At 39.9% G+C, this 23,255-nt stretch overlaps 1 protein-coding gene across 1 annotated transcript in view; it reads right to left on the bottom strand.

Annotated features, from left to right (window-relative positions):
* Positions 1–23,027, bottom strand: part of SLC26A7 (solute carrier family 26 member 7) — a 111,553-nt gene extending 88,526 nt beyond the window's left edge. The window contains exon 1 of the mRNA XM_059395521.1: positions 22,668–23,027. Coding sequence (XP_059251504.1) covers positions 22,668–22,860 — 193 coding nt within the window. The 5' untranslated portion in view covers positions 22,861–23,027. The remainder of the gene's footprint in view (positions 1–22,667) is intronic.
* Positions 23,028–23,255: the final 228 nt, after the last annotated feature.

Here is a 23,255-nt window from a genome sequence, read left to right as displayed (position 1 = left end):
CATGAAAATGAAAGGGCCGCTTGTGTGGACAAAGGAAATGGAAGGCAAGGTGATCCTGCAGTACTTTTCCAGGTCAACAGTTACAAAGGAAAAAACGCTATGTAATGAAGAAAGGTTTTGTAGGGTTCTGCTCTTCCTCCCTGTCTTCTTCCCTCACTGTCTCTCTCCTCCTTTCTCTCCTCCCCACCTTCTCCTTTTCTCTTTCTCTATTTTTATAGCATTTTTAAAAGATTTTATTTATTTATTTGGGAGAGAAAGGCAGACCAGGAGTCAGGTGGAGGGGCAGAGGGAGAGGGAGAAGCAGGCTCCCCACTGAGCAGGGAGCCCTAAGCTGGGCTAGGTCATGAATTGAGCTGAAGGCAGATGCTTAACTGACTGAGCCCTCTCTCTTTCTCTGTTTTAAAATAATCTGATATTTTCTGACTCAGAGAAGGTGGTAGAAATATCTAGAATGAAGACATCAGGACAGTAGGAACATAAGAACATTGAATCCTGGCAATCAGCCTAGCAACTACATATCTTAATGGAAATGAACGGAATAGTCATCAATATGGAGACCATTAGATGAATTACGGTATAACAGAACTATGGAATATAATGTAGCTATGAATTAGACCCGTATCCATTAACCTGGAGACATGTCCATTATACATTGTTAGACATGACTAACAGGTTATAGGCATATATTTTTTATGTAATACTTTTAGGTAAAAATCCAAGAAAGAGGATTATACATCTTTTTGCACATCTTTGAAACTTTTTTCACATTTTACATTGTTTATAAAACTATACAACTTACGCATTTTTGATGGAGACTTTTGAAAGCAACCTTAATATTATCCTTAATATTAGAGAAGTCATTACATTTTTTTCTAATGGAAGCAAGGTGATGAGATTTGTTTTTTAAGCAATCACTCTGGGGGTTATGTGGAAGACACACAAGACTGGTGGAAAGAATAACAGTTAGGGAGCTCCTGCCAATATCCAGGTAGTTGCAGTAGAGAAAGAAAGTACAGTTCCATCACATATAAAGGCACATTACACACAGTCAAAAAACAAATCAGTTCCCTGACCTGTGGCTTTAACACAGAGCACTTTCTTCCTAGAACATGTCACAGGGCCAAAGGTGACTGACTGGATGTAAGTGGATGTAACAGGAGCCCGCTAACATCCTGGTTTCTGCCCGAAGAGACCGGGCAGGTCAGCATAAGAAGGCTGAAGGCCTGGTTAACACCAAAATTCCAAGAGTGAAGAAACTGCCAGATGCACAGGAAGAGAATTAAGAGAAAAGGGCATAAAGAAGCCAAGGCCGAAGTCTGTGGCAATTCCATAGAAACAGTATGCATGACAAAGAACAGAAATGTCCTTTGAAATAAATAAAATCTTAAAAAATAAAATGAAAAGTTGTAGGAAACCTCCTACATTGCTGGTGGGAATGCAAACTGGTGCAGCCACTTTGGAAAACAGGATGGAGTTTCCTCAAAAAAGTTGAAAATAGAGCTACCCTACAACCCAGCAATAGCACTACTGGGTATTTATATTTACCCTAAAGAAACAAATGTAGTGATCCGAAGGGGACATGTGTACCCGAATGTCTATAGCAGCAATGTCCACAATAGCCAAACTATGGAAAAAGCCTAGATGTCCATTAATAGATGAATGGATAGAGAAGATGTGAGATATATGTGTACACACACACACACACACACACACACACACACACACACTATGCAGCCATCAAGAGAAATGAAATCTTGCCATTTGCAACCTGGATGGAACTAGAGGGTATTATGCTGAGCGAAATAAGTCGATCAGAGATATAAGGAATTTGAGAGGCAGAGTGAGGGGTTGGGGGTTAGGGAAGGAAAAAAATGAAACAAGATGGATCAGGAGGGAGGCAAACCATAAGAGACTCTTAATCTCCCAAAACAAACTGAGGGTTGCTGGGGGGAGGGGGATGTGGAGAGGGTGGTTGGGTATTGGGGAGGTATGTGCTATGGTGAGTGCTGTGAAATGTGTAAGCCTGACGATTCACAGACCTGTACCGCTGAGGTAAATAATACATTATATGTTAATAAAAATAATTAATAAAAAATAAGACAAAAAACAAAAACAAAAAAGACAAACAAACACAAAAAGAAATGTCCTTTAAATTGGATAACAGAAGAGCCACTGAAGACCTATTCTCCAGCACTGCTGGGGAATAGGGGGCATAGGACCCGGGGGCAGGGGAGTGAAGTTTAAGGAATGGTCCTGAGGGAGGAGAGGCAGGAAACATGAACCAACGCCCAAAAAGCCTTATTAGTGAAGAGAAGAGAAAAAGGCTTGGGGCCAAATGGCGACAGGGATGAAGGAAAAAAGAGTGTGTTTATTTTCTTATTAGTTTTAAGATAGGATACACACGTCCCTTGGGCAGTCAGGGATTTTTGTTGTTGTTGTTTTTAGAGAGGGAGAGAGAAAGAGAGAGAAGAGGGGCGGAGGGAAGAGAGAGAGAATCCCAAGCAGCTTCCATGACCAGTGCAGAGCCCAGTGCAGGGCTTGATCCCACAACCCTGAGACTTTGACCCACGCCAGAATCAAAAATTGGATGCCTAACCAACTGAGCGATCCAGGCGCCCCTGGGCAGTCAGTTTTATGAGCCCAAAAAAGATAAATTTACAACATAAATTTAGTTACAAAGTTGAGTATTTATTTACACTGAGAAATCATGCTAAATTATAAATTCTAAAAAGCTGACAAACTCCACAACTAAATAGCCATAAAAAATAATACACTATTTGTATTAATTAACTGCCTGATATATCTCTATACTTCTTTTTCCCCCTTATAATTTTAGGCTAGGATGTTCTTTGAACACTTCTTCATCTGACGACTTTTAGCATCTGATAGTTGCTATCAAGAGGAGGAAGATAAATTTGGCTTTCCTCTTGCACATCAGACATTTCTAATATATCATTTCAAGTGTTCTCGGCCTCGCCCGTCTCTCAGAGCTCTGCGGGGGCTGTCTGACTTCATGTGGTGCAATTTGACAGCTTCTCTTTTTCTCACCCTGGTGTTTCTCTGTTGACACCTGCTCTGTGATTCTGTTAATGCCCAGACTCCCACATGTCAGCTCAGAGGAGAACCCAAAGGGTGTGTCTTTGACCTGTGACAGAAAAAACTAGTGCATGCAACTTTCCTCATTTCTCCCAACTGAAAAATGGTCTGCAGGTGCAGTCCATACCTTCTTGGGGAGTACGGCCCCCATGCCAGAGCCATGTGACACCCTTGGAGAGAGCCAGCCCCCTTATAGGCATCTCTCGCCCCCACTGTCTCTCCCTAACAGTCCCTCCCCCGGCTCTCTGGGCTTGCATTCCTTAATTACAAAGTTGCACAGAAGCTCTCTGACTCAGGCTCCAGCTGTGGGGAGAATCAGACTAAAGTCACCTTTGTGTATTTAAGTTTGTATTTTATTACTTGATAGATTAGAAATTTTTATTTTAGCTATGTAACTAGTTACTAAGATCACATGTAATTCAAACTGTCAAACTGAGAAAGCCTCTTTTGAGATTCTTGATAGCTGTAAGATTTCAGGGCATTTCAAGTTTTCTTGTGCAGAAAATTTAAATATGACTTGAGAACTGCTGACATTAATTACCTAGTTTCTTGATAACGCTCTTGTTACATTACTGTCCGATTAGTGTTATTTGATCTCTGTCAGTGTCAGCTGTTTGTGGCAACCTTATCTTAGCCAAATCCCCAAAATATCTGCAGTCATGCCAATGCCACCAGACAGAAGAGGAAGGGCCCGAGGGAAGCTGAGTTGGGAAAAGCCAGCGTTCTTAATTAACTTCTGTTAAAATATCTCACCTGGGAAATTCTGCAAAAATACATGACCATGTGAAGACAACTGACCCTGGAAGCAGCACAAGCAAAGGGAGAGGCAGTATTGAAGCAGACGGATGGTAAGCATGGCAATACAAGTATGATGTGTTTTGTATGTGAATTACCAAGGGCAAAGGGAGGACAATGAGCCTCCATGTGAGAGGAGTGGCGGGGGGGGGGGGGGGGGGGAATTCCCTTGCCTGAGAGAGCAAGCTTTTATTTTTTTAAAAGATTTTATTAATTTACTTGACAGAGTTCACAAGCAGGCAGAGAGGCAGGCAGAGAGAGAGAGAAGGAAGCAGGCCCTCCACCAAGCAGAGAGTCGGACGCGGGGCTCAATCCCAGGATCCTGGGATCACGACCTGAGCCTAAGGCAGAGGCTTTAACCCACTGAGCCACCCAGGCTCCCCAAGAGCACAAGCTTTTAAGAAAGACGAACGAGTTGCGAGAATATTTTGTGAACATTTTGGAAGTGTGGATTTTTATTCCCTAAGGAAGAGGGGTTCCTAAGGATGCACTGGTAAAGGCTGGCCATGAAGCTATCACTGGGAATAACAAGCCAGAGAGGACACACACTGTGTACTAGAGGAAGGGAAGGAGAAGGAGAAGTGATAAAGGAAGGGTCTGATTTTTGTGGCGATGAAGAATCACAGGAACCAGAGGCAAGTGTGCAAGTATAAACTCAAATATATGCAACATATGCCATTTCTTTGCTTCTTCTTACTGTAATTATGGGGACTCTGAGACCCACTAATTAGGAAGAGAAAGAGACTGCAACAGTGGTCTCTGGTTTCCCTGTCTTGAACTGGATCAGTATGAAGGACTTTCTCTGGATCACTTCCATCCTTTAATATTTTTAATACTAGAGTTATTACCTAACTATATTCAAAACTATATTTTCAGGGTGGGGGAAGAAAAGAAGTAATCCTTGAACTTTAGTGACATAATTATATAAGTAAACGTCAGACCAGGCCTGTGAGATTATATCACTTTTCAGGCTGTAATGGTTTAAGTCATTTCAAAAATGGATCATGTACAGTCCCCATGCTCAGAAAGGGTTAATTTACTCCTTAAAGATAGCCCAGCTACTTCTGGGAGGGCTTCATTAGCTCACCAGTTTCAAGTGGCTAAGTGTGTTAAGAACAAACAGTAAGGCCCCATGAAAATGGGGATCTGTTTGAGCAGAGGAAAAGCACACTTCGCTAATCCCTGGCTCCAGACAAAACCAAGGAGCCCTTGTCTGTGCAGACCAGCGCAAACAGCCACAGTCCAGGGTTGGCACTCCCGCCTCACATAATGCAGCCTCAGAGATGGGAGTGGCTTGGCCACACAAATTGTACCAGAGCAATAATGAGCCTCCTGTCTGCCCAGTGCCATTCTCCAGAAATGCCCCCAGTTTACACACAACAAGCTACATGAGAATGATCATGAACCCACCGGATACAAACAGTCCTCAGAATGTTCTCTGACCCAGTCACGGATGTAAGTGCTGGCTCACAGGCCTCCAGAGCCAAACAGAACAATACAATGAGCTTAAAATGCTAATTCGCTTATTTGGCACCTCTTCCCATTCCCTTTCGGATTTGTTTTCATTTCTGTTTCTGTTTTTTAACTGGGTAGACAGGGAAGGAAAGAGAAGTGGGAGAGAGACAGAGGACGTGCACACTCATACACTGAGCACCTGCGGATGTTCAAGGACATCTGTCTAGCAACTGGTATCCGTGACAGCTGGAAGGAAGACTTGAAGTACCATCCTGGCGAATTGGGAGGGCACCCTTGTTCTGTAAGATGCCTAGAATTTCTCTAACTTAATTGTTTCAGAAGACTGTGGGCAACACTGATTATTTTCCATCTTCTTACCTTTCTTTTACCTCCAAGGAGCAGGACTCAAACCTAGGCGTAGGACCTAGGCATAGGAGGGCATCTACCTTGAATGAAACACATACAAGGGGCCATGTACTTGAGGTACAGTAACTAACAACCCAGATGAAAATCCCTGCTTTTCTGGAGTTTACGTTCTCCTGGGAAATAGACGACAGCAATCATAGCATCAAAATAACAGCATTTATTAAACACTTCTTTGGTACTAGATACTGTCCTGAGTACTTTATTGTCTCTCATTTAGTCCCCAAAGTAACTCTATGTACTAGGTGTTAGTATTCCCCTTGTACATACAGGAACAAGTAATCTTAGATCAGCTAAAGAACTTGACCAAGTGATGTAGAATTCAAAATTGAGGTCTTTCTGATAGTTATCCTGTGAGTACTTAAACCTTTTACTGTGTACCCAAATTCACCTTCAGTTTCATTAGAGATAGAAAGGACCATGGGATATGAACTATAAGGTTCTTGCCTGAGACAATTACATGTGCAGTTTATAGAATGATCAGTATGGTCAAAGTTCAGAGAAATATGGGAGCCCTAGTCCCAGAAAGTTTTTTTGAAAGGTAAGAATTGAAGTGGGGGTTGAGAATAGAAAGAATTTTTTTCCACAAGTTGCCCTCATTCCTGAAAAGTTGTGAAGTATTTTGTTTTGGTACATCTGAGTTTATCAATAAAAATATTTTCCAGGGGCATGTGGATAGCTCAGTGGGTTAAGCCTCTGCCTTTGGCTCATGATCCCAGGGTCCTGGGATCAAGCCCCGCATGGGGCTCTCTGCTCAGCGGGGAGCCTGCTTCCTCCTCTCTCTCTCTCTGCCTGCCTCTCTGCCTACTTGTGATCTCCATCTGTCAAATAAACAAATAAAATCTTTAAAAATATATATATTTTCCAGGGTTCCCTCAAATTTCACATGATTGGTTTATTCTTTAAGTCCTGGGAACTCTACATTTCATAACTACATTTTACCATGTCAACCACACTCTTCCTGGTACTCTAGTACTCCCGGGGCACTATGATGCTCAGGGACCATGACTTCTCATTTCCCTTTGCTAGTTCTCAGCCACTGAAATGTCAGTGTTCCCCAAAGTTGCTTTCTTCCTGGTTTCTTTTTTTGTTCTATGAACTAATGATGAATGATCCCATCCAACCCTATGAATATAATCTTTCCTGAAGGGAATTTCTCCTCACTAGTCATTCCTAACTAGTCTCTTGCCTCTGCCAAACATGTAATAGAAGCTGCTGCCAGAGTGATTATTCAGTGACACAAACCTTTGTCACACGCTGGCATCCCTCAGGATCCATCAATGCTCTCCGTTGCCTTGGAAAATAAGCCCAAACACTTTATCCATGTTACTGAAGCCTTATGTGGTGTGGGCCCTTCTATCCTCTCCAGCTACAACTCCCACTGAATGAGATTACTGATGACTGTTTAAATGAACTGTTCTTTTATTCTTCTTATCTTTTCATATGTTTTTTTTCTCCTGTCTGTAGTGCCTTTCATCTATGGACTACCTGGGAAACTATTGTTTAGCCTTCAAGACCCAAAGTATAGTTTCCTCTTGAAAATTTCCTTAACTACAAACCTCAACCCTACTCCGGGCAAGACTTGATCATGCCATACAATGCAACTGTATATTCTTCAATTATATACTACCAAAATTATTACAATTATCTAGCTTTTGTGTCTAGAACGCCAATGAGATTGTGAGATCTATTGTTAAGGCAGAGAATAAAAACTATTTCCATTTATAAGTAAACTATTAGGTGTCAAGCAAGGTACTGGGATCTTTTTCATGGGGCTCTGATAAAGACAGGAAGGGTCCTAGAAATGAAGTGATACATTTACCCAGATTTACCAGATACCCATTTACCCACGATCTGAGAGGAGACAAACAAAGGATCAGAGACAAAGAAAGGTACTGGTTACAAGGCAGATGGAGACATAAGCAAGGTCAGGTAGTCAAGAAACTATAAACAGTCCAGGAAATGAGGTTAATAAGTGGTTCACTGAGGAGACCAGAACCAACCCAAAGGTGCCGAAGGCCAGTTTTCTAGGAGGTGCTAACTACATCGGGCAGAGTATGACTGCGAGTTTTGAGACTTCTCATACATCCTGATGCTCTTTCCCCTTGACCGTTCTACCTGAGTAAATCTGAACAGGAATTGTCCCCTGGCATCTTCCAGTGTTTTTTTCTGAGTACCACATTTCCTTAACACCCATGTAGAAAACACTAGACCACGGAGCAGCAGAGTGCAAGAAATTTCGTCCCACATTACATTAATTGCTGGCTCATGCTTCTACCTTCTCTTCTCCAGCCAGGTGTATTTTCTCACTGCCTTCACTAGGCTCAAGTCCACCCACCAAAATTTGAAGCCTGCTCATATACTGGGTAGAAAATTATAAAAGACACTGAGATCTGTCCATGCTGCTGGCTTCCTAGATTGTAACGCAGACCCTTTTTACCCGGAACCTTGGACCAAGGTCCTAATCTGGCATTGCTCCTGGGTTTCATCTTAGCTTCTAACACTTCATTCCCCAGTTTTACCTTTTATCCTGCTCTCACTGGTGGACATCCAGGTGCTAAACTTTCCACCCACCAGGATGAATTTGCATCTCCCAACTCACCTTCCTGAACTTGACTTCAGTCCCACCTTCTCAAATGGCTTGATTCTATCCCTCTCTCTCCTGTTACAGCTCCAACCTCAGTTCAAACAATGGAGCAGTTCTCAGACCTCTTCTCCCTACTGCCCTCTACCTCCCAAGAGAAGGGCTACTAATTGGCGAGGTGAAAGTTGAACGCTCTGATGAGGACACATTTCTTTCTTTCTTTTTTTTTTTTTTTTAATTCCAGTATATTTAACATAGAGCGTTCGTTATACAATACAGTGATTCTACAATTCTATATACTACTCAACATTCATTGTGATGTATACTCTTAATCCGAAAAGACAAATTTCTTGATGGGCAAAAGTATATCCACACATGTATGTTTTTCTCTCTTCTACTATATCTTCTTCTATGCTCCTAATATGATAAAAAGACCAGGGCCTGCCTCAAGGTAAGCAATGATACATCTTTCTCTCACTCTCTGGTCACAAGCACATCTAAACCTCAGTTCTAGGTTGATTTTTGACACAATCCAGCTTAGCTAGAGCTGCACTTTAAGCAGTAATGCAGCAGATAATGTGGGACACTGGTTGCCTTCCCCTAAATGTTACCTGTGTACATAGTTCCCTTGAGATCCTCTCCAGAGAAAGAATGATGAGCAGGACTTGATTTCTTAAAATGCCATTTCATATAATAATACCATATGTCTATACAAATCAAGTCTTGCCAGCTGTTTAAGACTGCCACTTGGATCTCTATATTTGCTCAGTTTTTACCACCAATTCATTTCATGTTATGTTATATAGATGGGCTTGTACCACTTCTCATGTTCCTAAATAAAAACACATTCTTTGGCAGCTGCCTAGCTTAAACAACCTACTCACAGCAGAAAGTGGCTGAAACCAATACTCTACAAACTTTCATTAAGAAAATGTTCCCACCCTTATGTACCCACACCAGATTGAGATCTTTAAGGCTGAATAACAAGATCATATTCTCATATACTTTGTACAAATTTCTGAAGAAGGGAAAATAACAAGGCCCTTGTGGGCTGGATTGTTGTCTTATACTTCTCTGTCTCTTTCCAAGAACATAGCAAAATACTGTGTATTCTTTCAAGTATGTTTTTTAATAGAAATGAATAAAGCACCCTAGGAAGACAGATTAGTATTCTTGAAAACAAAATAATTAGGTGGCAGTAGGTACTTCCAAGAACTACACATAAGAAATCAAACCCAAACTGTGTGGGTAATGATGAAAGTTTATTTCCCTCTGGTAACTGGTTTGTGGTGGTCTTAGAATTGTTATTAGAAAACCACAGTATAATCAACTGTCTGATTCACAGCATCAGTGGGCTCAGGGCTAAGCAATATCACAAGTGGGTCTCCCAGAGTAAATTTACATATATTCAAGAACCACAACTACAGGCAAACAAAATTCCTATAGACACACATTCTCTAGGTTCACAGAAAAGACTGTAAATCAAAGATCATTGGTTCTAATCACTAGAAAAGTTAAGGCAAATCATATCATTCTTTCACCCCATACATAGCTTGTTATACAGGTGAGAGCTCAATAAGAGTGAAAAATAAAGAAATTACCATGACCAAGAAGCTTCAGGATGAACAGACTAAAAGCTGATAAAGCAGAAGGAGTAAGAGACTGAAAGTTTCCATGGAGAGAGTAGTCAACAAAAGCAGAGTGAACATAAGAAAATTTGGTCCTGTCTTCTCAATTATGATTTTTTTCAATGTCAACAAACATTTGAGTACCTACTAGGCGATAGGAGCTGAAAGGGTTTCCCAGGACTCAGGACTTTCATTGCTGAAACCAGGATGGTTGATCACTCGAGACTATAAATAGCCCCTGTCCTCGAGAAACTTGAACTAAGGGGGGAAATCAATACAAATTGCAAACGAATGCAATAGTTTAGCGGATAAGTGAGAGTACTATGGGGGAACAAAATCTGTAATTCTCAACCCTAGCAACTCATTTTACTTCACTTTATTATCAGTTGAGGAAGCTAACTAAGGCCCAGGAAATTAAATGATTTTCCCTAAATGAAATTCCCCCAAATTCTAATTTAGTTGGTCTAGCAGTTGAGAATAGGTTTTAAATGCTAAAAGAGATTCTTCTTTTTTTTTTTTTAATTATGTTATGTTAGTCACCATACAGTACATCATTAGTTTTTGGTATAGTGTTCCATGATTCACTGTTTGCATATAACTCCCAGTGTTCCATGCAATACATGCCCTCCTTAATATCCAACACAGGGCTACCTAATCTCCCTCATCACCCCCTACTCTGAAACCATCAGTTTGTTTCCTGGAGTCCATAGCTCCTCATGGTTCATCTCCTCCTCTGATTATCCCCCCTTTATTTTTCCTTTGCTTTTCCTCATGTCCACCATGCCATTCCTTATGTTCCACATATAAGTGAAACCATATGATAATTGTCTTTCTCTCCTTGACTTATTTCACTTAGCATAATCCACTCCAGTACCATCCATGTCAATGCAAATGGTGGGTATTCATCCTTTCTGGTGGCTGAGTAATATTCCATTTTATATAGGAACCACATCTTTATCCATCCATCTGTTGAAGGGCATCTTGGCTCCTTCCAGAATTTGACTATTGTGGTCTTGTTGCTATGAACACTGGGGTACATGTGTCCTTTCTTTTCACTACATCTGTATCTTTGGGGGTAAATACCCAGTACTGCAATTACTGGGTCATAGGATAACTCTATTTTTAACTTTTTGAGGAACCTCCATACTGTTTTCTAAAGTGGCTGCACCAACTTGCATTCGCACTAATAGTGTAGGAGAGTTCCCCTTTCTCCACATCCTCTCCAAAATTTGTTGTTTCCTGCCTTGTTAATTTTTGCCATTCTAACTGGTGTAAGTGGTATCTCAATGTGGTTTTGATTTGAATTTCCCTGATGGCTAATGGTGTTGAACATTTTTTCATGTTTTGTTAGCCATTCATATATCTTCTTTGGAGAAGTGCCTATTGATGTCTTCTGCCCATTTTTTGACTTGATTATTTGGTTTTGGAGTGTTGAGTTTGAGAAGTTCTTTATAGATCTTGGATACTGGCCCTTTATCTGTAATGTAATTTGCAAATATCTTCTGCCATTCCGTGGACTGCCTCTTGATTTTGTTAATTGTTTCGTTTGCTGTGAAAGAAGCTTTTTACCTTGATGAAGTCCCAAAAGTTTATTTTTGCTTTTGTTTCCCCTACCTTAGGAGATATGTCCTAAAAGAAGTTGCTGTGGCCGATGTCAAAGAGGTTACGGCCTATATTCTTCTCTAGGATTTTGATGGATTCCTGTCTCACACTGAGGTCTTTCAGCCGTTTCAAGTTTATCTTTGCATATGGTGTAAGATAATGGTCAAATTTCATTCTTCCATATATACTTGTCCAATTTTCCCAGAACCATTTATTGAACAGACTATCTTTTTTCCCTTGAGTATTTTTTTCCTGCTTTGTCAAAGATTAGTTGACCATAGATTTGAGGGTCCATATATAGGCTCTTAATTCTGTTCCGTTGATCTATATATCTGCTTTTGTGCCAGCATCATGTTGTCTTGGTGATCACAGCTTTGTAATATAGCTTGAAATTGGGCAACATGATGCCCCCAAATTTTGTTTTTCTTTTTCAACATTTCCTTGGCAATTCAGGGTCTTTTCTGGTTCCATACAAATTTTAAGATTGTTTGTTCCAGCTCTTCGAAAAATGCCATTGGTATTTTGATTGGGATGGCACTGAAAGTATAGATTGCTCTGGATAGCATAGACATTTTAACAATGTTTATTCTTCCAATTCATGAGCATGGAATGTTTTTCCATCTTCTTGGTCTTCTTCAACTTCTTTCATAAGTGTTCTGTAGTTTCTAGAGTAGAGATCCTTCTTTTAAAAGACTTTATTTATTTATTTATTTATTTGACAGAGAGAGAGGCAGCGAGAGAGGACCACAAGCAAGAGGAATGGGAGAAGAAGAAGCAGGCTTCCCGCTGAGCAGGGAGCCTGATGTGGGGCTCAATCCCAGGACGCTGGGATCGTGACCTGAGCAAAGGCAGACACTTAACTACTGAGCTACCCAGGCACCCCTAGAGTACAGATCCTTTACCTCTTTGGTTAGGTTTATCCCGATGCAGCTTATGGTTTTTGATGCTATTGTAAAGGGAATTGGTTTCCTAATTTCCCTAGTATATAGTATAATTCCCATTATACTATATAATGTATAGTTACATTATAGGAAAGCAACTGATTTCTGTGCATTGGTTCCACATTACTGAATTGCTGTTTGAGTTCTAATATGCAGCCAAGGTTAAGAACCACTGAGCTACAGGGTCATGATCTCAGGGTCCTAGGATCAAGTCTCGCATTGGGCTCACTGCTCAGCGGCAGGCCTCCTTCTCCCCCTCTCTCTCTGCCTGCTTCTCTGCTACTTGTGATCTCTGTCAAATAAATAAATAAAATCTTTAAAAAAACAAACAAAAACAAATAACACTGAGCTAAACCCAGCCCTTATAGATGCTAAGATACAATCAGGTGAAGATATAATCTATATAGAGTGAATCCAGGGGGAAAGGCTATCCATTTAAGAAGAAGCAGTATGTGCAAACGTCCTGAGGCAAAACAAGCATGATCCTTTAGAACACTAAGCAGTTCAGTGTAACCAGAACATAGGGTGAATAAGTAGTGATGTGGTTGGAAAAGTGAGATCCAGATATTCTGCGGCTTTCAAAAACATCTTCAGAAGTGCAGTGCTATCTAATGAGAGAAAAGCTGGCTATTTATAGCCATAACTACCTTCTAAATAGTGTATGCTTTTATATTAAATATGTTGTTCTTTGAATACTTGTGAATTTGGATAATCATGGTGCCATGAGCTGAGCCTGAGAACATCCTGCCCTAGTTCTGATGAGACTGAATAAGAGGAATGAAGTCGTACTAATGGAAAAGAATAGCAAGTGTTGGGGAATATGATAAATTGGAAAGTCCACGCCCATAGAAAGGGTACAAGCACCAATAAACTTCAGCCTACGGTGTTCATTTAGAGATATGAGTCACTTGTTTTTAAATGATTACATTTAAATAAAGGGGGAAACCCTCTCAGTTTTAAAATGAAGTCTTCTGATATTTGAATGTCAGCTCTCAACATGATACAAGTCAATAAACACACACCTGAGGGACACATGAGTGAAGTGATGAGAGGAAAGATGGCTGGGAAAGTGAGAGAGAGACCAATGAAACAAGGGTGTTCTATGGAGTCAAACCAAAAAAGGTCCAAAAGCCACTGGCAGAGGTGTGGCTGAAGGAATTTAAGACAAACATCCCCATCTAACTCAAAAAATTTTTGTTGAAGTTTGAAATAAAGAATACAGAACAATACTATAAACAAGAAGACATTCTAACTGGCATGGAAGAAATGATGGTGGCTTTTAATTAAGATAAAAGCATGGGCTCAGGAGCCAGAAAGACAAATATTAGAACACTACCTCTATACAATTAATTAATTAATTAATCAAATAAATTTTAAAACTTAAATAGTAAATGCTCCAGATTTGAGCAAATATGCCTTTAAACTCCTTCTGAGAGAAAACTTACATTCTTTCTCTGTTTTTGGAGATGGAAATCTTATTATGTACTTAAAATGTAAATGTCCAAGAAGATAACTTCCAGCTAAAGCAACCCTGTACAACTGCCTAGGGCTGAAAAATCAAGTAAAACAAAAAAGAGGCTTTTTGGGAAAAAAAAACAAAACCCTCTGCTTTATAGAAACTGTACTACTTGGCACTACAAACAAACTAATCCATTTTCTTTCATTAGTAAAATACAGATAATCATAGTATCAAACTCTTATTCTGAAGTTCAATTAATATAATACGCAATGCATGTATAGGACCATTTGTGGCACATTTTAAGCACTCAGCAAATAAAACAGTACCGGTTAAGTACAATAGTACAATATTAATACCGAGGTCTAATATCTAATTAATATCTATTAATACTATTAATACCAATGGTCACAAGGGCAATGGACATCAGGTATATTTAAGAGATGTTAAGAGGAAATTCAGAGAACCTCCTCAGCTGAATACAGTTGTTAAGGGGGAAGGGCAGTAAGGATCATTCCCAGACTTCTGGTATAGACAACTGGGTAGATGGGGGTGACTCTCTGTATCATATAGAATAGAGGATAAGGACTGATTTTGAGAGGGGAAAGTCATGTGTCCAGCTGTAAATACATCCCTGGGAGATATTAAGATGATGTTTAATAGGTAGCTAGATATTTACATCTAGTACAAAAAAAGAGAATATTGTGCTAGAAATATATTTTTACAACTCACCAACAGAAAAGTGGGAACTGAAGCCACAGAAATGGATTAGCCCATGAGAAACAAAACGTATAGAGAAAAAGATGATTGAGAACAAAGACTAGACGAATAGGCTATTGTGCTTTTTATTTATAGAAATGGTGTGAAGCTGAGACAGACCTATGCTGCTGAGCTCATGGCTACAGAGGGACGTAGAGTCATGCCTGGTGGGCAAACATCTCTAGTGGCAGAAAAGTTAGAAGAGCTCCTGGGAGGCTGCCTTCTCTTGGGCTTAGAATGGCAAAGGATAGATATGCACAGTGCTGCCCTGAGCAGGGGTGGTTAGGATTACAGATGGCATTTACTGTCATTGAGGACAGCAGAGCTGAGAATGAAGGGGAACAAACGGTATGAAGATGAGTAAGCCTGGTTACAGACCTGCGGCACTCCACTTTTCACTTTTATTGCCTCCTAGCCTCTAGTAAAGTCTCATCCAAACATCTGAAAACATCTGATCCGCGTGCTCCCTCTGCCACATGGTACAAGTGGTACAAGCTATTGTTCATTGATGCTCAGGGCCAGTGTTCAAACACATCTCCTCTCCCTCTTTCCTCTGAAGCAAGTCTAAGGGGGGCAGTGAGACGCTCTGGAGGAAAAGAACAGGAGCCCCACCTCCCAGGGGCAGAGCCCTCTTCCGCTCTCAACCGGAATCTCCCGGTTTTTATTTCATCAGCAAGGTGACATGTTGTCATAGGAAGGGGCACCTGAGGGGTGGCTGGGAAGGGAGGCTAGGGCATTCTGTTGCCCAGAGTCAGTCCCAGTCCTCCTCAGGTTATATCTGTTCTAGTCGAACAAAACTGAGGGATGGAGCCTGGCGTATGTAGATTTGAACCCCTCTTAAGCTGCCCATTATCTAGTGTTCTGAGCCTCAAACTCCTCTTCTCATAAAAATAAAAAGTATACTGATATATATCGTGCTGGGTTCTGTAGAATTAGAAAAAAATTGTGTGATACATTTAAATTTAACAACACTCAAATGTGTAGTTAAGGTGATTAGAAGTAACCCAGCTTAAACCTAATTAAGCAATTAAAAATATGTGTTTGTACATGCAAGTAAAAATTTGAAGGTATACTAGCTGTCATGAGGACTGTTTCTCTCTGCTATGCTCTTTGCCGGGCTGGCTTCATTTTCCAGCTGTGGAGATCCTGGGAAGCTACAGAGGCACAAAGCCTCCCTGCCAGCAGTCCCAGGACAAACAAAGGTGTCTCTTCTTGAAAGGTCCACACATACTCTGGGATCCAGACTGATAGAACCATTCGGCCATCTATATTACCATTCTCATTTTAAAACAAAAAATGACTGACTTACTGCATCGTAAATCCACGCCCTTGTGTGTAGGTGGCAGATCTCTTCCCTGAACCGTCGCGGGCCTGATGTATGGGATTGTACCAACTACCATGGCTTTAGCCGTAAGCCTTCCCCTGAACTAATCACTGTGTCTGCATCCAGTTCTCAACACTGATGCACAATAGAGTCTGGGACAACTTAAAGAAGAAAAAAAACATAATGCCTCGATGTCTGGGAACCCTTCCCAGGAAGTCTGATAATAGCTTGATAATGGGACCCAGGTATCCACATTCTTTGAAGCTGCAAGGTTGAGAATCTGGTTGAGGGGGACCCAGCCTATAACTGGCCTTGACTCCAACATTAGAGTCAAAATTCCAACCTCATATACACATATACTGAACCACATATGCTAAAAATGGATATAGTCACTAGCAAAAGTAAGAATGGATCCTAGCTGATAAAAATAGAAGTCTATTCATATATAGGCCACACAATTTATCCTCACACTCACTGCCGGTCTATTTCATTGTAAACCTTGCTAAGGTCTGACGCACTAAAAAGGAAGGTCATGATTCTTCCATGCGAACAATTCTAAATATTACCAAGAGCATTACTTTAGGGGCAGAAGTATGTAAATGGCCCTTTACTATACAGATCATCATCTTTTTTACATTTAAGAAAAATAATAAGAAAACCAGAAGTATCGAATGAAGTCTGGAGTTATACTGTGAGGATGGGTCATGGGATAAAAGGAAATGGAAGAGAAAAGCCAGCAAAGAGTTACTAGCTTGTGGGCATATTTGTATAAGGATCAGGACAAGTATACTTTAGACTTACATAGCAATATTTTGCTGCCCTTGTTTCTGAGAAGAAAAAAGTTACTAGCAGGAAGTAATAGTCTAGGGGGTTAGGTTAGAGAGACGTAGCTAATGCCAGGATTCTGAATCCTCAAGGCTAAGACCATGCAGCAAAAAATTCCCAGACAAGCCTTTCATCTTCCCAAGGCGGTATGCTTCAGGAATTTCCACTTATTGTTCCACATGTCCCTAAGCTGCCCTCAGGAGTGCAACGAAGCTCAGCTTCCACACATATGTTTCGGTGCCAGTAATGCCACACATTCTGCATAATTATAAGGAATATCCATCTTTTGTCTGTGGCCCAAAACACTGTGGTTTGAACATCAGGCAGCCCTATGGCAGCATAAAATTTTCATGGCTTGGGAACACAATTTCTAGGTGATCCCTTGGAATGCAAGGCAAAACATTCTCATATTCCTTCTCAGTGGATTAGCGTCTTACGTGGCAAGTCATGCAAGTTAGGGCTCCGCCCTGTCTCAGTGCTTGAGTTTTCAGGTTGGAAACAAAGAACCTACCTCCCCCCAAGTGCTTGCTTGGGCTAGAATGTGGTCCAAATACCCTAGAGACCACAGCCTTGTAGTGCTTAGCTCGCCCACCATGTCTGGGACATGTTTTAAATCAATGACTTTCTCTACAATGTTTGCTCATCTTCAGAACACATTCTGTAGTGAGGTCCCACAAACGATCCGTTAAAGGAGATTGTGGTAGATACAAACTCTAATGGTAATGATAAGAGCCTCCAGATTCGTTAAATAGTTTTAAAAGACAAATTGTTTCTAGAAATACTTGAAACGTGCCGAAAGAGGGTCTAAGGTTTCTCTTACTTTGCAACGAGGACACCCATACTTTCATTGATTTACTTTGAGGAGGTGCGAGCTCCCCTTTTAGCAGTCTGGCAGAGCCTGTGGACGCCTTCCCAGAAAACTCTTTTAAAAAATAATTAACAGAGAATACAAAGGATTATAAAGAAATAAAGTCTACTGGAATACATTAATCCAGGTACGTAGACCTAAGGGTTCTGTGGTTCTAAGTTAAGAACCTAATCTTACATAATCTCTCTGTAAAGGTTTTGTTTAGGGATGAGTTCAGACATTCATGGGCCTGGGCAGGTAACAGGAGCACTAGCAGGAAGGGTGGCTTGGCACAAGTGAGTATGAAGAGTGTGGCAAAATGCAAAGTGTGTGCCCTGTCTAAAAGGGGTCCCCTCTCTGAAGTCCAAAAGATTTTTGCCAAATGGGAATGTGGACCCTGTATGGCCATGTTTTCCCCTCCTTTTTAAAAAAGTCTTTTTAAAGAATTTTTTTAAAAAATTTATTTATTTGACAAGGAGAGAGATCACAGGCAGAGAGGCAGGCAGAGAGAAGAGGAAGCAGGCTCCCTACTGAGCAGAGAGCCCGATGCCGGGCTTGATCCCAGGACCCTGAAATCATGACCTGAGCCAAAAGCAGAGGCTGTAATGCACTGAGCTGCCCAGGCACCCCCATGCTTTCCCCCTTTTCAAGAGAAGCCAGGCATCTGGATTTATATATGAACTCTTCATATTTGTTGATGTTGACTGGAGAAAATATTAGCACTTTGGGGAAGTGCTAAGACAAAGGAAATCTATTTTTTACTATATTTGTCTGGAGGGCTGCACATCTGTAACCTCAGCGAAGTAAGAGGAATTGGAAGAAATTAATTACTCATATTTGTAATGTGCTTTTTACTAGTAGTATTTCTGTTGCATATATTCTGAAAATCTAAGAACATTAATGTCCTCCCTCGAGTGGTAACGTGCTACTATGGGACGATCTGAGGCAGCAGGAGCTAAATTGTTTTGTATACTTCCAACAGATATTTATTGAAAACCTACTCTATGTAACAGGAAATATACAAGTTGGTAATAACAGGAAGATTAAAACATTATCTTTGTTTCCAGAGCCTACAGACCAGTGTGGAAAGGGCTGTATCGAAATATTATAATACAATCTGTTAAGGCCTATCATAGAGATACCTAAAAAGTACAGAGGGAGTAGGAGGGAAGAAAACAGGCATCTTCCCAGGAGACTGAGAGGGATTCTCAGAGGAGAGATCTCTTTGAGTAGACCTTAGTATCAAGGGGCCCAGATTATTAATGATCTAATAAATTGTTCAGAAGAACTGGACTTTTATTCTAGAAGAAAGAGAGGATTGAAGGTTTTTGAACAGAGAAGTGCTGCGTTCAGTCTTTTATGATCATTCTGACTGCAATACAGAATATGGCCTACAGGAGGAGACAAGGGAGAAGGAAGGCCCACAGAATGATGACTGCAATGGCTCAGACAGTGAACTAGGCCTCAGCAGGAGGCATGAAGAAGACTACCCCGTTGGAAAGATAATCGGGGACTGGAAATAACAGAACCTAGGGGCTGACTGTGTGCTGGTGGCTAAGTGGCAAAAGACAAGAAAGATTTGGAAATGGCTCTTGGGCCCTGCTGTGAGACACAGTCTAGTCTAAGATGAGAGCCTCGTCCCTGGAGCCTGACTACTTGAGTGCAAATCCTAACTCTTTTGCTGTGTGACTTTAAGCAAGTGACTTATTCTCTCTGAACCTCAGCCTTGTACATAATGTCAAATATTCTTACAACAGTGTTTACATGCATGCCTAAAAATTACTGCTATTATTATTGATTATTATAATTCTGGTTAGGATGGTGGTGTGATTCAGTTTGTTTTCAAAGACTAAATGTTGCATTTGAAGCGCTTGTAGAAGGGCATGTGTTGTGTTATATGCAAATGAATCCTTGAACACTACTTCAAAAACTAATGATGTACTACTATATGTTGGCTAACTGGAAAAGAAGAAGACAACTCCAGGTTTGCACAACTGAATATGCAGATCTCAGGTTTATAAGAAAGTTTCTTCTGAAGGATGATGGTAGTTAAAACCTCTTGCGCTGATTATATAGCCTCCAGCATTCTTGGAGAAGAAGGCTAGAGGTTGAGTGTCCGGGACACAGACGCTTAATGGGTGGATAGGATAGGGTCAAAGTCTGCAGAGACTCACAGCAAGAGAGGGACAGAGGCGTAGGAGCAGAAAACTGAAAGAGCAATGTCTCAAAACCAAGACAAGAAAGTTTTAAAGAAAGAGTATAGTCAATACAGAAAATGCTTTACGTGAGTTAAATATGATGATAACTGACAATCATCTACATGGAACAATTGGGAAATCTTTAATAAAGTGATTTAAAATACATAATTTAAAATATCTGACCTATAGAATACATTCACAGGTTAGTTTCCATTATTCTTCTCAATTTTAAATGCATTTATAGAGAGGGAAGAATGAAAAACTACTGGATTGAACCATATAACTTTGCATATTTGTAGGTAAAAAGTGTTAAATTCAAAGCTTTCATATAATTCAACTATGCTGAGTAACTGAAAAGCTGCTTCAAAGCTCAGTAGAGTGAAAACAGGTAGTTGGTTCTATTGTGTTATGACGCAAGAGCAAAAATTACTCCTTTCTTCTGATTTTCCCAAAGAAATGGGCGGATAATGATTGCGTATATTCACATAAATAGAAGCTAATGATATCTAAATGCCGTTCTTACTCTATATTCTACGGTAGTTATTTCCCTCATCACTCACCTTCAAGTCTAAAAACCTCAGGGATGAAACTTAAATGCAAAAGTAATTTGAAGGGAAGGATATTCATACTTATCCCAAGAAATAGCTTCTATTACTAATAACATTGGTATAATGAAAAAGTCTAGTTATCTTGGCAGTGTACTGCCTAAAGTATAAGATGTTGAAAGTGTTGGCTTTGGAATCAAGTCCTAACTCTACCACTTATCAGGTGTGAGGTCCAAAGAAAATTACTTGCTTTTCTAAGCCTCCATTTTCTCATGTGGAAAATAGAGAAGAAACTGCTGTCTCTTGGGATTTTATTAGGAAAGGGGAAGATAATGAATAGGGGAGTTTAGCACAGGGCCCCTGACAACAACGGTAATTTATTTATATTTCACTTTTTATCTCCCCATAGTGCATAAGCCTGAGAAAGTTTGAATTGTCTTTAAAAGAGTAGGTACTTTTAGGAGGATTAGTCTTTTCATATATCAAGAAAAACCCTAAAGAGCTTTCTAGCAGTGTAGCCTTGACCAGTCACTGGTAGCTTTCCAAGAGAACCAACAGCCAGATCCGTAACTTCAATGTACAGAGCTGAATAAGCTTTGTGCTTCTCCTCAGTCAGGGGCTGGCCAGTGTGCTTCTTTGTGACCAATGAAATATATGACTCATAAAACAAAATCCCCCCAAAATCTATATCCAAATGAAAGCCGTACAATTAATTGCCAAGGACTTATACATAAATACTACTGCTAAGGGTGTATCATAGGTATATATCACATCCCCAAATTTCCCTATTAACTTGATATTTTACAGAGATGGAACTACAAATTGTTTTAAAAATACATTTCTCTTTCACTCTACATTAAATTAAAGCAAAATAAATGTATAACATATACTGACCTATCTGGTGAAAAAGTCCTTGGAAGTCAATCACCTAAGATTCAAAACACATAGTAGTGTCTCATTTTGAATTTAAACAAGGCTGAATAAAACAAGGCTGAAAATGTCCTAACCTATTATTTACTTTGCATTTTTATTAAAGATTACCATGCTTCACTCTTGGCAAAATGGTCATTAAAAATGTAATATAAGACTATTCAGGGAAATAGAATCCTATAAAGTATGATAGTATTATGGATCTTAAAGTAAAGCCACCAGTGCAGATGTTCCTAATCATACTAAAAATACAAATACACAAACCAGTTTGTTCCAGCTACAGAATAATTCAGTTAAAAGAGTGCTTATAATTTAACAGTATGAATAATAGTTGAAGCCAGGGATACAGTAAAACTACAAGGAAATATAAATCTACAGAGTCTATGCCAAGGAAAGTGTTCCAAATCCTCAAGGTTGAGAAATTGGTTTCTTTCCTTGCTACAGGTAGGAAATTATTACTTGAATTAGAAAAAAATCATAATAACACTAATAATAATACAACAAATGTACCTTTAAGGCAAACAACATGTGCACACACACAAGCTCACACACACATGTACACACCACTTAACTTACAGCTTTCACCAAGAGAAACACATATCTAAATCCAGAATATCACTTAGAATCTGCTTTGTGAAAGTTAAACTCAGACTACTCAACCGTTTAAATTTCTTATTGAGAAATAAATACAGGGCGTAATGTAATACAGAATTAAATCAGCATGCACAGTAAAACATAAGCTCTAAGGACATACAGGATTCTCTTTGCAAATAATGATCTTGGCAAAGAGCCTCCTTTATGTACAGAAAGCTCTGTTCCTTGCTTACAGCAACTCAAAAGGCTACAACAGGTCATTGTGTGGTGCTAATTAGGTTTACAAACTTTACGTACAAGCCAGGAGATATTTTATAGCCTGATTCCGTGAAAGTAAGAAACTATTATCAGTAAGGTCAAACTATAAAATCTCACTTTCCTACAATTACTGATCTTTTCCTCTTACATAGTATGTTTTAACATTATAAATACATATTAATGCTATTCAAAAATTGGTTGTGCTTAAGAGCTTTCAAAGATAGAAAGAAAAAAAAAGACCACTAGGAAAGCCTTCGTGTACAGGTATTCCGTGTGCTTATTTCCCCCAGAGTTAACAAACTATCCATTTCACTAGCAAATTATAGCTCTTGGGTCATATACTCTTCCAAGAAAGCGAAGTGACATCTATTCTGCATAAAACAGGAAAATCAAATGCAGTACATTACCTTGTGTCACCTGTTGAACTGCCAACATTATCCCAGACATGGTGTCTGGAAGCAAGTTTTCTTTTAGATTGTACTGTGGTGCCCATTCCAGAATAGGCAGACGCCTTCGACACCACTGTTTAAAGTCTTCGCAATGGGGGGTTTGCATCTTGCTCCACAGCATGCCTTTCTTTTTCCTCTTTGTCCCTGTCATTTTTCAGATTCCCTCTTGTAGAAATAAGCTTCTTTAGACAAGAAAAAAAAATTGTTGCAGAACACCTCCTTTCAATGCCAGGCTCCAATTCGTCTGTGGTTTTCAATGTCAAAGCTATCCAGAAAACAAATCAATAAAAGAGAGAGAGAGAGAGGAGAGAGATTAACAGAAACACTTAAATATATGCAGCCAGGCTGTATGCCTTATTGTGGTGAAGCTAATTATTCCAGATAAAAGGTATAGATTTAAAACCTTGAATCGTTATCTGAACAAGATGGGGAAATGGTTCCTGTTAGTGTATGGTTTTTCTGAGCTTGGAAAAGTAATGGGTTCAGTGTTAAGCTGGTCTAGAGCTCTTTTGCCAGTAATTCCCCTTATATTCTCTGTAGTCTTAT

Source organism: Mustela nigripes, chromosome 3, assembly GCF_022355385.1.
Source record: "Mustela nigripes isolate SB6536 chromosome 3, MUSNIG.SB6536, whole genome shotgun sequence".
Classification (NCBI taxonomy): domain Eukaryota; kingdom Metazoa; phylum Chordata; class Mammalia; order Carnivora; family Mustelidae; genus Mustela; species Mustela nigripes.
Note: the sequence above shows the minus strand (reverse complement) of the source record. Positions and strands in the feature narration are given on the sequence as shown.